Source organism: Hemitrygon akajei, chromosome 12 (genome assembly GCF_048418815.1).
Source record: "Hemitrygon akajei chromosome 12, sHemAka1.3, whole genome shotgun sequence".
NCBI classification, from domain to species: domain Eukaryota; kingdom Metazoa; phylum Chordata; class Chondrichthyes; order Myliobatiformes; family Dasyatidae; genus Hemitrygon; species Hemitrygon akajei.
This window is the reverse complement of record NC_133135.1, coordinates 2,861,717-2,879,108: the sequence shown is the minus strand read 5'-3', so window position 1 is coordinate 2,879,108 and position 17,392 is coordinate 2,861,717. Positions and strand designations below refer to the sequence as shown.

The following is a 17,392-nucleotide window of genomic DNA, read 5'->3' as shown; positions in this document are numbered from 1 at the left end:
AGGCCTCAAGCTCCAGTCTCACTGATTCATGAATATGGGGTTACAAGAACTCACTCTTCCTGCTCACGTGGAACTCCGGCTCTGAAATCTGCAGGCCATGGCTGAACTTAGGGAAAGCGGGCATTACTCACTCTGCTGGTCTGACTTCCAACCAGTTGCCCCAGGTCCACGTCACTAGTCTTTGAACGCAGAGCAGACATTCTGGCCTGACCCCTAATTCCCCCACATCCTTGTTCCTAAAACCCTAACCTCATCCTCAACTCCCATCTCTGTTGCAAAACCATCCCTATGATACTAAAATACAAATAAAATTTTAAACAGTTTAAAAGCAACTAAATTTGAGCGTTGCAGCTCAGTGCCATCTTGCATCACAATTCCTACTTTAACATCTGTACCCAGTTAAAAATAAAGATCAGCTTTATTTGTCTCATATACAGATAGTCTCCAAGTTACAAACGTCCAACTTACGAACAACTCGCACTTACGAACGGCCTGCCATAAAGCCTATTACATTAAAAATTCGTCGACTCGAGGAAGGAAAATGCCATCCGCCATTTTAAGTTGGATCACATTGCCTTTAACACTGTGTTGAGTGTGTAACTTTGTACTTGGCTTAAATTTTTCTTAGCAAGATTCACCCTGACCCCTCTGTACCAGTCAGCACCACCCCCACTTGTCCCATTTAAACTATCTCAGTGCAGGTGGACGTTAGGACCCAGGGGAGCTCAAGACCTGCTGCCCGCGGCTGCTGCTGAATCTGCAGTGCTTCTGTTCCGTTGACGGAAAATGATCAGAATTGAAAATAAAGTGGAAATAATAAAGCGATCGGAAAGAGGTGAAACACCATTGTCATTGGAAAAGCGTTAGGCTACAGTCGGTCAACGATCGGAACAATTTTAAAGGATAAAGTGAGAATAATGGAGCATGTGAAAGGTCTTCCCCAACGAAAGCTACAATTATTACTAAGCAGTGCAGTGGTTTAATTACTGAAATACATATGTTTCTGAAGTGTTTTATATGCATAGAAAGGTAAAATATATACTATATACCAAGACAAACATTTGACTAACTGATGCTAAATAATACCGGATGTACCTGTTCCGACTTGTGTACAAATCCGACTTAAAGACGAACTCAGGAACTGAACTTGTTTGTAATTCAGGGACTGCCTGTATATGGTAACGTATGTCATTTGTGTCAACGATGTGATGAGGGCAGTTCGAAAGTGTTGCCATCCTTCCAGTGCCAAAATAACAAGTTATCAATTTGCTTATCCTAACCAATCAGGCTTTGGACTGTGGGAGGAAACTGAAGTACTCAGAGAAACCCACACAGTCACAGAGAGAACGTAGAAACTCCTTACAGAGACTGGCCAGAAATGAACACCATATGCAAATCACTTGTGAGGTAAAAGACTTACGCTAGCTGCTATGTTACTGTGAATTATAATGGAGATTATGCTGTACCACCATTAATGACGTGCTGTGCAGAGACATTCACTGAATCTAACATCCCAAGGCTTTAAAGAGTTATCACACTAGACTTAACAACGAACACACAAGGATATGCTGACAGTTCGGCTGAGGAGGTGGGGTGGTTTAGAGGGCTGAGGGGGTGGGGTGGTTTAGAGGGCTGAGGGAGTGGGGTGGTTTAGAGGGCTGAGTGAGTGGGGTGGTTTAGAGGGCTGAGTGAGTGGGGTGGTTTAGAGTTCGGCTGAGGGAGTGGGGTGGTTTAGAGGGCTGAGTGAGTGGGGTGGTTTAGAGCTCGGCTGAGGGAGTGGGGTGGTTTAGAGGGCTGAGGGAGTGGGGTGGTTTAGAGCTCGGCTGAGGGAGTGGGGTGGTTTAGAGCTCGGCTGAGGGAGTGGGGTGGTTTAGAGGGCTGAGGGAGTGGGGTGGTTTAGAGGGCTGAGGGAATGGGGTGGTTTAGAGGGCTGAGGGAGTGGGGTGGTTCAGAGCTCGGCTGAGGGGGTGAGGTGGTTCAGAGCTCGGCTGAGGGGGTGGGGTGGTTTAGAGCTCGGCTGAGGGGGTGGGGTGGTGTAGAGCTCGGCTGAGGGGGTGGGGTGGTGTAGAGCTCGGCTGAGGGGGTGGGGTGGTTTAGAGCTCAGCTGAGAGGGTGGGGTGGTTTAGAGGGCTGAGGGAGTGGGGTTGTTCAGAGCTCGGCTGAGGGGGTGGGGTGGTTTAGAACTCGGCTGAGGGGGTGGGGTGGTTCAGAGCTCGGCTGAGGGAATGGGGTGGTTTAGAGGGCTGAGGGAATGGGGTGGTTTAGAGGGCTGAGGGAATGGGGTGGTTTAGAGGGCTGAGGGATTGGGGTGGTTTAGAACTCGGCTGAGGGGGTGGGGTGGTTTAGAACTCGGCTGAGGGGGTGGGGTGGTTCAGAGCTCGGCTGAGGGAATGGGTTGGTTTAGAGGGCTGAGGGAATGGGGTGGTTTAGAGGGCTGAGGGAATGGGGTGGTTTAGAGGGCTGAGGGAATGGGGTGGTTTAGAGGGCTGAGGGAATGGGGTGGTTTAGAGGGCTGAGGGAATGGGGTGGTTTAGAGGGCTGAGGGAATGGGGTGGTTTAGAGCGGCTGAGGGAATGGGGTGGTTTAGAGCGGCTGAGGGAATGGGGTGGTTCAGAGCTCGGCTGAGGGAATGGAGTGGTTTAGAGTTTGGCTGAGGGAATGGGGTAGTTCAGAGCTCGGCTGAGGGAGTGGAGTGGTTTAGAGTTTGGCTGAGGGAGTGGGGTGGTTTAGAGTTTGGCTGAGGGAATGGGGTGGTTTAGAGGGCTGAGGGGGTGGGGTGGTTCAGAGCTCGGCTGAGGGAGTGGGGTGGTTCAGAGCTCGGCTGAGGGAGTGGGGTGGTACAGAGCTCGGCTGAGGGAATGGGGTGGTTTAGAGCTCGGCTGAGGGAATGGGGTGGTTCAGAGCTCGGCTGAGGGAGTGGAGTGGTTCAGAGTTTGGCTGAGGGAGTGGGGTGGTTTAGAGTTTGGCTGAGGGAATGGGGTGGTTTAGAGGGCTGAGGGGGTGGGGTGGTTTAGAGCTCGGCTGAGGGAGTGGGGTGGTTCAGAGCTCGGCTGAGGGAATGGGGTGGTTCAGAGCTCGGCTGAGGGAGTGGGGTGGTTCAGAGCTCGGCTGAGGGAGTGGGGTGGTTCAGAGCTCGGCTGAGGGAATGGAGTGGTTTAGAGCTCGGCTGAGGGAATGGGGTGGTTTAGAGGGCTGAGGGAATGGGGTGGTTTAGAGGGCTGAGGGAATGGGGTGGTTTAGAGGGCTAAGGGAGTGGGGTGGTTCAGAGCTTGGCTGAGGGAATGGGGTGGTTTAGAGCTCGGCTGAGGGTGTGAGCACCAACCTCATTTAAACCCAGCTGACAGGCTGAGCAACACTCAGCAGGGAGCCCAGCATCCCGGTGCTCTGGCATTTTCACGAGATCAGTGACTCACCCTAGGCTTGGGGCAATCCCACATTCTATAACTGCTGCCTTTGGCTTCGGAACCTCTGTTTCATTTTTGTCGCATGAAGTTTTATCTATCCTGCAAATAAAAACAGAAGGTGAGAAAAAAATACCTGTAAATCTCTTCAAACCAATGTAACAATGGCCAATTGCCTGACAGCCTCAGCGACTCCAGTTTGATCCCGATTTCCGTCACAGTCTGAGTCAGAATCAGATTTATCATCACTGACGTATACTGTGAAATTTGTTGTTTTGTGACAGCAGTACAGGACAATACATAAAATATAGTGAAAATATTTTAAAAAGTTGTGCAAAAAGAGAGCAAAGTCGTGAGGTAGTGTTCATGGACTTCACATATCTGATAGCGTACAGGAGGAAACCGTTCCTAAAGTATTGTGTGCGTGTCTTCAGGCGCCTATCCCTCCACCATGAAGGTAGTCATAGTCAGAGGATCATAGAAAAGTACAGCACAGAAATAGGCCCTTCAGCCCATCTAGTCTGTGCCAAGCTATTTAAATTGCCTATTCTCATCTATCTGTACTAGGACCATGGCCCTTCATACCTCTATCATCTATGCACCTATCCAAACTTCTCTTAAATATTGAAATTGAGCTTTCATACACCACTAGTGCTCACAGCTCGTTCCACACTCTCACGACCCTCTGAGTGAAGTTCCCCTTAAACTTTTCACCCTTAACCCATGACCTCTGGTAGTAGCCCCATCCAAACTCAGTGGACAAAGCCTGTTCGCATTTACACTCTTTATACCCCTCATAATTTTGTATACCTCTATCAAATCTCCTCTCAATCTTCTACGTTCCAAGGAATAACACAAGGGTTGGGGGTGTTGTGGATAGTGTGGAGGGCTGTCAGAGGTTACAACGGGGCATTGATAGGATGCAAAACTGGGCTGAGAAGTGGCAGATAGAGTTCAACCCAGTTAAGTGTGAGGTGGCTCATTTTGGTAGGTCAAATATGGCAGAATATAGCATTAATGGTAAGACTCTTGGCAGTGTGGAGGATCAGAGGGATCTTGGGGTCCGAATCCATAAGACACTCAAAGCTGCTATGCAGGTTGACTCATACATTGGCCTTCATCAATCGAAGGATTGAGTTTAAGAGCCAAGAGGTAATGTTGCAGCTAAATAGGACCCCATTCAGACCCCACTTGGGGTACTGTGCTCAGTTCTGGTCACCTCACTACAGGAAGGATGTGGAAACCATAGAAAGGGTGCAGAGGAGATTTACAAGGATGTTGTCTGGATTAGGGAGCATGCCTTATGAGAATAGGTTGAGTGATTCGGCCTTTTCTCTTTGGAGCGACGGAGGATGAGAGGTGACCTGATAGAGGTGTACAAGATGATGAGAGGCATTGATCTTGTGGATAGCTAGAGGCTTTTTCCTCAGGGGTGAAATGGCTAGCACGAGAGGGCACAGGTTTAAGGTGCTTGGAAGCAGGTACAGAGGAGATGTCAGGGGCAAGTTTTTTTTTTAAACACAGAGTGATGAGTGCGTGAGATGGGCTGCTGACGGCGGTGGTGGAGTTGGCAACAATAGAATCTTTTAAGAGACTCCTGGATGGCTACATGGAGCTTAGAAAAATAGAGGGCTATGGGTGAAGCCTAGGTTGGGACATTTCGGCACAGCTTTGTGGGCCGAAGGGCCTGTATTGTGCTGTAGGTTTTCCATGTTTCTATATCCTAACCTATTCAATCTTTCCTTATTACTCAGGTCATCCGGTCTGAACAACATCCTTGTAAATTTTCTCTGTACTCTTTCAACCTTGTTCACAGTTTTTCAGTAGGTAGGTGATCAGAACTGCAGACAATACACCAAATTAGGCCTCACCGTCTTATGCAACTTCAACATAACATCCCATCTCCTGTACTCAATACACAGATTTATAAAGGCCACTGTCCCATAAGCTTTCTTTACAACCCTATCAACCTGTGACTATTATACTATTCCTAATCATATTATACCTCTCCAAATGTTCATAAGTCCTCCCTCTCAGGATCTTCTCCAAAAACTTACCAACCACTGAAGTAAGACTCACTGGTCTATAATTTCCTGGGCTTTCTCTACTCCCTTTCTTGAATAAGGGAACAACATCCACAACCCGCCAATCCTCCGGAACCTCTCCAGTCCCCATTGATGATGCAAAGATCATCGCCAGAGACTCAGCAATCTCATACCCCAGGCTACTGTGGGAGGCGAGGAACATCTGCCATTCACATTAGGCAGAAAATGACGTTGGGTAGACTGATGGGACTGAAGGCTGATAAATCCCCAGGGCCTGATGGTCTGCATCCCAGGGTACTTAAGGAGGTGGCTCTAGAAATCATGGACGCATTGGTAATCATTTTCCAACCTTCTATAGACTCAGGATCAGTTCCTGAGGATTGCAGAGTAGCTAATGTTATCCCACTTTTTAGGAACGGAGGGAGAAAGAAAACAGAGAATTATAGACCAGTTAGCCTGACATCAGTGGTGGGGAAGATGCTGGAGTCAATTATAAAAGATGAGATAGCGGCACATTTGGATAGCAGTAACAGGATCGGTCCGAGTCAGCATGGATTTACGAAGGGAAAATCATGCTTGACTAATCTTCTGGAATTTTTTGAGGATGTAACTATGAAAATGGACAAGGGAGAGCCAGTGGATGTAGTGTATCTGGACTTTCAGAAAGCTTTTGATAATATCCCACATAGGAGATTAGTGGGCAAAATTAGAGCACATGGTATTGGGGGGTAGGGTACTAACACGGATAGAAAATTGGTTTGCAGACAGGAAACAAAGAGTAGGCATTAACGGGTCCTTTTTAGAAATGGCAGGCAGTGACTAGTGGGGTGCCGCAAGGCTCGGTGCTGGGACCACAGCTGTTTACAATATACATTAATGATATAGATGAAAGGATTAAAAGTAACATTAGCAAATTTGCAGATAGCACAAAGCTGGGTGGCAGTGTGAAATATGAGGAGGATGTTAGGAGAATGCAGGGTGACTTGGACAGGTTGGGTGAGTGGGTAGATGCATGGCAGATGCAGTTTAATGTAGATAAATGTGAGGTTATCCACTTTGGTGGCAAGAACAGGAAGGCAGATTACTATCTGAATGGTGTCAAGTTAGGAAAAGGGGAAGTACAATGAGATCTAGGTGTTCTTGTACATCAGCCACTGAAAGTAAGCATGCAGGTACAGCAGGCAGTGAAGAAAGCTAATGGCATGTTGGCCTTCATAACAACGGGAGTTGAGTATAGGAGCAAAGAGGTCCTTCCGCAGTTGTACAGGGCCCTGGTGAGACCAGGAGATATTGTGTTCAGTTCTGGTCTCCAAATTTGAGGAAGGACATTCTTGCTATTGAGGGAGAGCAGCGTAGGTTCACGAGGTTAATTGCTGGGATGGCGGGATTGTCATATGTTGAAAGGTTGGAGCGACTGGGCTTGTATACATTGGAATTTAGAAGGATGAGAGGGGATCTGATTGAAACATATAAGATTATTAAGGGATTGAAGACGCTAGAGGCAGGAAACATGCTCCCGATGTTGGGGAAATCCAGAACCAGAGGCCACAGTTTAAGAATAAGGGGTAGGCCATTTAGAACGGAGTTCAGTAAAAACTTTTTCACCCTGAGAGTTGTGGATCTGTGGAATGCTCTGCCTCAGAAGGCAGTGGAGGCCAATTCTCTGGATGCTTTCAAGAAAGTTAGATACTTTCTACCAAGGTTGAGGCAAGTCCATCTCCCACCCCCCATCCTCATCACATTCTACAAGGGTTGTATTGAGAGCATTTTGAGCAGCTGCATCACTGCCTGGTTTGGAAATTGCACCATCTTGGATCGCAAGATCCTACAGCGGATAGTGAGGTCAGCTGAGAAGATCATCAGGGTCTCTCTTCCTGCCATCACTGATATTTATACTACACGCTGCATCCGCAAAGGAAACAGCATTATGAAGGACCCCATGTACCCCTCATACAATCTCTTCTCTCTCCTGCTGTCTGGGAAAAAGCTCTGAAGCATTCGGGCTCTCACAACCAGACTATGTAACAGTTTCTTCCCCCAAGCTATCAGACTCCTCAATACCCAGAGCCTGGACTGACACCTTACTGCCCTATTGTCCTGTTTATTATTTATTGTAATGCCTGCACTGTTTTTGCGCACTTTACGCAGTCCTGTGTAGGTCTGTAGCCTAGTGTAACTTTCTCTGTGTTTTTTTTGTGTAGTTCAGTCTAGTTTTTGTACTATGTCATGTAACACCATGGTCCTGAAAACCTTTGGCTCATTTTTACTATGCACCGTACCAGCAGTTATGGTCGAAATGACAATAAAAGTGACTTGACTTGAGATAGAGTTCTTAAAGATAGCGGAGTCAAGGGATATGGGGAGAAGGCAGGAACGGGATACTGACTGTGGATGATCAGCCATGATCACATTGAATGGCCTACTCCTGCACCTATTGTCTATTATCTCATCCAGTCCTGGCGACTTATCCAACTTGATGCCTTCCAAAAGCTCCAGCATATCCTCTTTCTTAATAGCTACATGCTCAAGCTTTTCAAGTCATCACCAAGATCCTTTTCCGTAGTGAATACTGAAGTAAAGTATTCATTAAGTACCTCTGCTATTTTCTCCGGTTCCATACACACTTTCCCACTGTCACACTTGATAGGTCCTATTCTTTCATGTCTTATCCTCTTGCTCTTCACATACATGTAGAATGCCTTGGGGTTTTCCTTAATCCTGTCCACCAAGGCCTTCTCATGGCCTTTGGGCTCTCCTAATTTCCTTCTTAAGCTCCTTCCTGTTAGCCTTATAATCTTCTAGATCTCTAACATTACCTAGCTCTCTGAACCTTTTGTAAGCTTTTCTTTTCTTCTTGACTAGATTTACTACAGGCTTTGTACACCACGGTTCCTGTACCCTACCATAACCTCCCTGCCTCATTGGAATGTACCTATGCAGAACTCCACACAAATATCCCCTGAACATTTGCCACATTTCTTCCATACCTTTCCCTGAGAACATCTGTTCCCAATTTAAACTTCCAACTTCCTGCCTGATAGCCTCATAACTCCCCTTACTCCAATTAAGCACATTTCTGTTCTTATCTGACTCCAATGCTATTATAAAGGAGATAGAATTATGATCTCTCTCTCCAAAATGCTCTCCTACTGAGAGATCTGACACCTGACCAGGTTCATTTCCCAATACCAGATCAAGTACAGTCTCTCCTCTTGTAGGCTTATCTACAAATTGTGTCAAGAAACCTTCCTGAACACACCTAACAAATTCCACCCCATCTAAACCCTTGCTCTAGGGAGATGCCAATCGATATTTGGGAAGTTAAAATCTCCCACCACGACAACTCTGTTATTATTATACTTTTCCAGAATCTGTCTCCCTATCTGCTCCTCGATATCCCTGTTACTAATGGGCGGCCTGTAAAAAACGCCCAGTAGAGTTAATGACCCCTTTCCTGTTCCTAACCTCCACCCACAGAGACTCCGTAGACAATCCCTCCATGATGTCCACCTTTTCTACAGCCGTGACACTATCTCTGATCAAAAGTGCCATGCCCCCACCTCTTTTGCCTCCCTCCCTGTCCTTTCTGAAACATCTAAAACCCGGCACTTGGAAGTACCTATTCCTGCCCCTGAGCCATCCAAGTCTCTGTAATGGCCACCACATCATAGTTCTAAGTACTGATCTACACTCTAAGCTCATCCGCTTTGTTCACAATACTTCTTGCATTAAAATAGACACATCTCAAACCATCGGTCTGAGCGTATCCCTTCTTTATCACCTGGCTATCCTCCCTCACACATTGTCTCCAAGCTTTCTCTATTTGTGAACCAAATAGTTCACCAGTCTTTTCAGTTCAGTTCTCACCCCCCCCCCCAACGATTCTAATTTAAACTCTCCCCAGTAGCCTTAGCAAACCTCCTCGCCAGGATATTGGTCCCCTTGGGATTCAAGTGCAACTCGTCCTTTTTGTACAGGTCACTCCTGCCCCAAGAGGTCTCAATGATCCAGAAATCTGAATCCCTGCCCCCTGCTCCAATCCCTCAGCCACACATTTATCCTCCACCTCATTCTATTCCTATACTCGACATCCACATCACTGAGGACCTCACATGGTCCGTACACACCAGCTGTGTAGTGGAAGAGGCACAACAGCGCCTCTTTCACCTCAAGATGGTTGATGAAGTTTGGTATGGGCCCCCAAATTCTAAAAGCTTTCTACAGGGGCACAATTGAGAGCAACCTGACTGGCTGCATCACTGCCTGGTATGGGAACTGTACCTCACTTAATCACAGGACTCTGCAGAGAGTGGTGCGGACAGCCAAGCGCATCTGTAGTTGTGAACTTCCCATGATTCAGGACATTTACAAGGACAGGTGTTTAAAAAGGGTCTGTAGGATCATTGGGGACCCAAGTCATCCCAACCACAATCTATTCCAGCTGCTACCATCCGGGAAGCGGTACCACAGCATAAAAGCCAGGACCAACAGGCTCTGGGACAGCTTCTTGTGCCAGACCATCAGACTGAAGAACTCACGCTGATTTGAGTGTACTCTATACTACATTGACTGTTCTATTTAGTATAGATTATTATAAAGTACTATGATTGCACATTTGGATGGAGACATAACGTAAAGATTTTTAACTTCACTTGAATGTGAATAAAGTCAATTTAATTCAATTCATCTACTTCCACTCTCTGGCCTCTCCCACACAGCCAATGCCTAATCCAATTTACTACATCTTGAATGCTGAGCGACTGACCCTTCTTGACCAACCTCCCACGTGGGACCTTGTGAAATGCCTACACTCAGAAGGTCATGAGAGTGTGGAATGAGCTGCCAGCAATTGTGGTGCATGCAAGCTCAATTTCAATGTTTAAGTGAAGCTTGGATAGGTACATTAGGTACATAGATGATAAGGGTATGGAGTTGATGGGCCAAAGGGCCTGTTCCTGTGTCTTGTTCCTGCTCCCTCTTGACTGCTGGAATGGAGTTGTTGGGCCAAAGGGCCTGTTCCTGGGTCTTGTTCCTGCTCCCTCTTGACTGTCGGAATGGAGTTGATGGGCCAAAGGGCCTGTTCCTGTGCTGTACTGCTCAGTGCTCCATGAAAATGAGCAAGTAACATTTGAAGTGAAGCACTGGCAGCTGTGTGTGGGCAGAGGTGGCAAATCAATGTGGCAGCTTTTCCGAGGCTGGTGATCAGTCACTGAACTTGGCAGTGATGCCTTGGAAAGGACAATGAACAACTGTGGCTAAAAGAGGAATGTTGCTGGGATCGACAGGATTGATGGGGTGGCATGGTATTGTAGCCGTTAGCATGATATTCTTTCAGAACCAAGTAGCTGTTTGCATGTGACAGCGACCACACTCCAGTATATCGCTTCGAAAGGTGGGCTAAACCAGGTAAAGGTAGCCAACAGACATGCCAGTCCCAGCGTGTGAAGTCAGCTTTGGCGTACCGGGTGGACGAGATCCACAGTGAGATCCAACAGCCAGGGTGACGGTTCTGCAACACTTTGAGGAGAGCAAAGGGCATGACGAGGCACAGAAGTATTCTCTGTTACTAAAGATGATTCTAGTTGTGACGACTACTTGTATCACTGGACCTGGACTTCTGAGGTCAAGACAGTGGAACTGCACTGCGCAATGGCTTTTCCACTTTAAAAACTCTCTTGCATTTGCCTCCAGTCATTGTTCGATATGACAGACAACCTCCATTACAGCACCAGTGACCTGGGTTCAATCCCATCCCTGCCTGCAGGAAGTTTGTTGTCCGTTTCCTCCCACATGGGTTAGTAGGTGAATTGGTCACATTGTGTAATTGGGCTCACTGGGCCAGAAGGGCCTGTTACTATGCTAAATAAAATTAAATGATGAGGGGATGAGTCTCCTCGCAGGGAGTCGAGGACTGGGGAAGGGGGCACAGTTTCAGAATCAGGGGCTTCCATTTAAGGCTAACTTTGGAAAGAATTAATTGTCTTCAACTACTGTCAGCCTCCAGGATACTAACCCCCAGAGAGCTATTGAGGCTGAATCCTTGCATCTATTTGCAGCTGGGAGAGGGAAGTTCATTCAGTCAGGAAACAAAAATGGGCAGGAAAGTGGACTTGAGGAAATTTGGAGCAGCCAGGATTGCAGTGAACATTGGAGCAGACTTGAGAGTCCCAGTGATACCCTCCTGTTTCCATTTCTCATGGCTTTATCGGCTGCAGAGAGCAGTGGACTCTGCCCAAAATATGGCAGAAGGCTAATCAATCCTTAAAGAGCCCCACCATCCAGGCCAGGCCATCTTTTGACAGCAACCATCAGGAAGGCCCACACCAGCAGGTTCATGAACAGCTACTTCCCTTCAACCATTTGGTTCCTGAACCATACTGTATAAACCTAATCACTACAGTTCAGCAAAACCATCAACTAAAATGGACTGTTATTTTGTTATAATTGTAAAAATTGTATATAATTCATGTTTCTACCAGTATATTTGATGCTCAATGCCATTGCAAGAAATATTTTCATTGCACCTGGTCACACATGGACTTGTGCAGATGCCGATAAACTCTACTGATTCCCTTTGCCAGGTGTATAGGTTTTGTTGGGTATTTGGGAACATGAGTTATAGGGAAAGGTTGACAAGGTTAGGACTTTATTTCGTAGAGTATAGGAGAATGGGGGGGGGGGGGGGGGTTTGTTACAGATATACACAATTATGAGGGATATAGATAGGGTGTGGCTCAAACAGCCTCTGACAACCAAGTCCAGCTCCTGGCCTTCACATGTGGCATAGTTCTTATGTCTGGCGGAGCTGTTCTCACTGACAGAAGGGGCAAAGGTGGGTCCCTGGCACCTTAAAACCAGTTGCTCTGGGCAAATGGGGCTCATTAACCACGGATGGTAGCTCATCTAGGAGAGGGAAACTCCAATTACAAACCTCCGCTACCTTGCTGCTATACCCGCTCACGGGAAAGGCTTTGGGAGTAAACCCCGAAGAAAAATCCAGAGTCAGAGTCCCGAAGGTGGCTGACTGCTGTACCCAGCACCGGCACGGCAACTCCTGCGATGCTGCTGGCACCAAACTGTATCGACTTCCGTCGTTCCTTTGGACCTGTCATCAGCATGGAGAGGAGGTTCCACTGCATGGGCAACAGACAGATCTCCATATCAACTCTGCCCTGGCTCGCACCCTGGAGAGGCCACTCCAGCTTCGCTTTATAGTGCCGGACAAACATGGGAAACAGCAGTTACTGGTTATAAGTCATAATGCTTGATTGGCGTAGAGCATGGCGCCAGGGGTTGCTTCCGATGGTGGGAAAGACCATTGCGTTTCACTGGACAGCTACCACCTGCCTCAAGCTGGGCAGCCCCCAGCCAATAAGGTGCTGTCCTGCCACAGTCAGGCTTCCTCACTGGGTGCATGGGGACAATGGATTATTCCATGAAGAGCTGACTAACTACTGCACCAGACAAGAAAGAAAACAACTCCCCTCAAGTTGGGATGCTGGAATGTCTGCACAATGATGACTGGACTTGACCAAAACCTCAAGGATATTGAAGATGCACGAAAAACAGCGGTCATTAACAATGAGCTACTAAGGCTCAAGATATAGATGCCCTACAAGAAACACCTTTGGCTGATTCAGGTACACTGAAGGAAAGGAACTACACATTTTTCTTGCAGGGAAAGAATCAAGATGAGCCCCGTGAGCATGGAGTGGGTTTTGCTGTTAGGAACTCCTTGTTGCAAATGGTGGAGCCACCAGAAAATGGATCAGAACGACTTATGACTCTCTGCCTACACACCAGTCATGGCCCATATCTCTCGTCAGTGTGTATGCCCCTACCTTGAACTCCACCTCTGAGGCAAGACATGTTGTACGACAAATTAGAAGCTGTTGTCAGGAATACTCCCAGTGATGAGCACCTCGTTCTCCTTGGTGACTTCAACGCCAGAGTGGGAGCCGATAATGATTCCTGGCTGTCTTGTCTTGGCCACTTTGGAATTGGCAAAATAAATGACAATGGACAACGTCTCTTGGAGTTCTGCTCCTATCACGGCCTGTGTATAACTAACTCCTACTTTCAGATGAAGTCGCAGTACAAGGTCTCATGGTGATATCCACAGTCTAAACACTGGCACCAACTAGACATGATCATCACCAGGTGCTCTTTCATTAACTCTGTACTAATCACCCACTCATACCACAGTGCAGACTGCGATACGGATCATCACCAGGCGCTCTTTCATCAACTCTGTACTAATCACCCACTCCTACCACAGTGCAGACTGTGATACGGATCATCACCAGGCGCTCTTTCATCAACTCTGTACTAATTACCCGCTCATACCACAGTGCAGACTGCGATACGGATCATCACCAGGCGCTCCTTCATCAACTCTGTACTAATCACACGCTCATACCACAGTGCAGACTGTGATACGGATCATCACCAGGTGCTCTTTCATCAACTCTGTACTAATCACCCTCTCACACCACAGTGCAGACTGCGATACGGATCATCACCAGGTGCTCTTTCATCAACTCTGTACTAATCACCCGCTCATACCACAGTGCAGACTGCGATACGGATCATCACCAGGCGCTCTTTCATCAACTCTGTACTAATCACCCACTCATACCACAGTGCAGACTGCGATACGGATCATCACCAGGCGCTCTTTCATCAACTCTGTACTAATCACCCACTCATACCACAGTGCAGACTGTGATACGGATCATCACCAGGCGTTCTTTCATCAACTCTGTACTAATCACCCGTTCATACCACAGTGCAGACTGTGATACGGATCATCACCAGGCGCTCTTTCATCAACTCTGTACTAATCACACACTCATACCACAGTGCAGACTGCGATACGGATCATCACCAGGCGCTCTTTCATCAACTCTGTACTAATCACCCGCTCATACCACAGTGCAGACTGCAATACGGATCATCGCCAGGCGCTCTTTCATCAACTCTGTACTAATCACACGCTCATACCACAGTGCAGACTGCGATACGGATCATCACCAGGCGCTCTTTCATCAACTCTGTACTAATCACCCGCTCATACCACAGTGCAGACTGCAATACGGATCATCGCCAGGCGCTCCTTCATCAACTCTGTACTAATCACACGCTCATACCACAGTGCAGACTGCGATACGGATCATCACCAGGCGCTCTTTCATCAACTCTGTACTAATCACCCGCTCATACCACAGTGCAGACTGTGATACGGATCATCACCAGGCGCTCTGTCATCAACTCTGTACTAATCACCGCTCATACCACAGTGCAGACTGCGATACGGATCATCACCAGGCACTCTTTCATCAACTCTGTACTAATCACCCGCTCATACCACAGTGCAGACTGTGATACGGATCATCACCAGGTGCTCCTTCATCAACTCTGTACTAATCACCCGCTCATACCACAGTGCAGACTGCGATACGGATCATCACCAGGCACTCTTTCATCAACTCTGTACTAATCACCCGCTCATACCACAGTGCAGACTGCGATACGGATCATCACCAGGCACTCTTTCATCAACTCTGTACTAATCACCCGCTCATACCACAGTGCAGACTGTGATACGGATCATCACCAGGTGCTCCTTCATCAACTCTGTACTAATCACCCACTCACACCACAGTGCAGACTGTGATACGGATCATCACCAGGTGCTCCTTCATCAACTCTGTACTAATCACCCGCTCATACCACAGTGCAGACTGCAATACGGATCATCACCAGGCGCTCTTTCATCAACTCTGTACTAATCACCCACTCATACCACAGTGCAGACTGCGATACGGATCATGCTTTAGTATGCTGCAAGATCAAACTGTGTCCAAAGAAAATCCACCACTTCAAACAAACTGGAAAACCTCGCATCAACACAACAGAGATGAAACAGTCAGAAAAGGTTGCCCAGTTTGCCAAGTCAGTACAGGGTGCCATGACTACCTCCTCATAAGGAGATACTGCAACAGAACAATGGTCATATCTTCGCGACATCATCCACAAATCAACACTCTCTATCTGTGGAAGAAAGACCACAAAGAGCAGTGACTGGTTTGAGGCAAAGTCCAACCTCATGACTCCTGTCATCGAAGCCAAGCGTGCAGCTCTCACAGAGTACAAGCGTTCACCATCTGACCAAACACTCCAGGCACTTCGAGCTGCTAGAAGCAAAATGCAACAGACTGCAAGGAAGCGCACAAATGAGTACTGGCTCCAGCTCAGTGAGGACATTCAGACAGCAGCTGTGACAGGCAACATCAGATCGATGTATGATGGTATCAAGAAGGCCCTTAGCCCATCACAGAGCAAGACAGCACCCCTGAAGTCATCCAGTGGTGAAATAATCACTGATAAAAGCAAGCAGATGGAACGCTGGGTAAAACACTGCTCTGAGCTCTACTCGAGGGAAAACATTATTAGCTCAGCCATTGATGTCATCGATTGTCTACCAGTCATGGATGAACTTGACTCCGTACCAACCATTGAGGACCTCATCAAGGCAATTGACAGTCTGGCCCCAGGGAAAGCTCCTGGCAATGATGGGATTCCTCCAAACCTGATCAAACACTGCAAGAGCTCACTCCTCCAACCTTTACACGGGGTCCTTCGTCAGTGCTGGAAGGAATAGGCAGTACCACAGGATATGCGTGACTCCAAAATTGTCACTTTATACAAGAACAAGGATGATAGGACTGACTGCAACAACTACAGGGGTATCTCCCTCTTGAGTACTGTCGGCAAAATCTTTGCTCATGTAGCTCTGGCACGTCTATAAACTCTGGCAGAACGGGTCTACCCGGAGCCCCAAGGTGGTTTTTGTGCAAGGAGGTCAACTGTCAACATGATTTTCTCACTGTCAACTCCAGGAGAAGTGCAGGGAACAACAGAAACCGTTCTATGTCGCTTTCATCAACTTGACCAAGGCATTCGACCTTGTCAGCAAGGATGGGCTCTTTCAGATTCTCCTCAAGATCGACTGTCCCCTGAAACTCCGAATTCCATGACGACATGAGGGCTACTGCTCAGTACGATGACAGCTCACCAGAACCCTTCGCTATTCTTAGTGGAGTCAAACAAGAATGCATGTTGGCCCCAACATTATTCAGCATCATCTTCTCTCTGCTATTGAAGCACGTGTTCGGGACGTTGACAGAAGGCATCTACGTGCACACCAGGTCTGATGGGTGGCTGTTCAACCCTGTGCGCCTGAGAGCAAGAACAAAGGTATGAAAGATCTTAATACATGACATGCTAATTGCCGATGACACTGCTATAACCTCGCACACCAAACAGCAACTATAAACTCTCATGGACCGCTTCTCTAAGGCATGCAAGGACTTCGGGCTTACCATCAGCCTAAAGAAAACAAATGTCCTTGCCCAGAACGTGGTGGAGACACCAGTCATTACCATCGACAATTACGATCTAGAAGTGGTCCACGAGTTCACATACTTGGGGTCGACCATTAGCGACACTCTCTCCCTCAATGCTGAAATCAATAGGCGTATCAGTAAAGCAACATTGATCCTTGCTCGACTCTCCTCGTGGGTCTGGGAGAATCCAAAACTCCCTACAAAGACCAAGACTGCCTTGTACAATGCATGTGTTACCAGCACCCTCCTGTATGGTAGTGAGACGTGGACCATCTACTCTAAACAGGAGAGGAAACTCAATAGTTTTCACCTGCGCAGCCTTCGCCGCATCCTCGGCATCACCTGGAGAGACAAAGTCCCAAACTCTGAGGTCCTCTCCCGCGCTGGACTTCCCACAACGTTCACACTTTTAAGACAACGCAGACTGCGCTGGCTGGGCCACGTCCATCATATGAAGGATGGTAGACTGCCAAAGAACATCCTCTACGGAGAACTGGCAACAGGCAAGAGGAACGTTGGTAGACCCCAGCTTCGCTTC

General features: G+C 47.6%; 1 protein-coding gene across 2 annotated transcripts in view; it reads right to left on the bottom strand.

Annotated features, from left to right (window-relative positions):
* rnpc3 (RNA-binding region (RNP1, RRM) containing 3) overlaps nucleotides 1–17,392 on the bottom strand; it is a 73,396-nt gene that overhangs the window by 44,924 nt on the left and 11,080 nt on the right. For both annotated transcript variants that reach the window (XM_073062473.1, XM_073062472.1), the window contains exon 5: nucleotides 3,414–3,503. In XM_073062473.1, coding sequence (XP_072918574.1) covers nucleotides 3,414–3,503 — 90 coding nt within the window. The remainder of the gene's footprint in view (nucleotides 1–3,413; nucleotides 3,504–17,392) is intronic.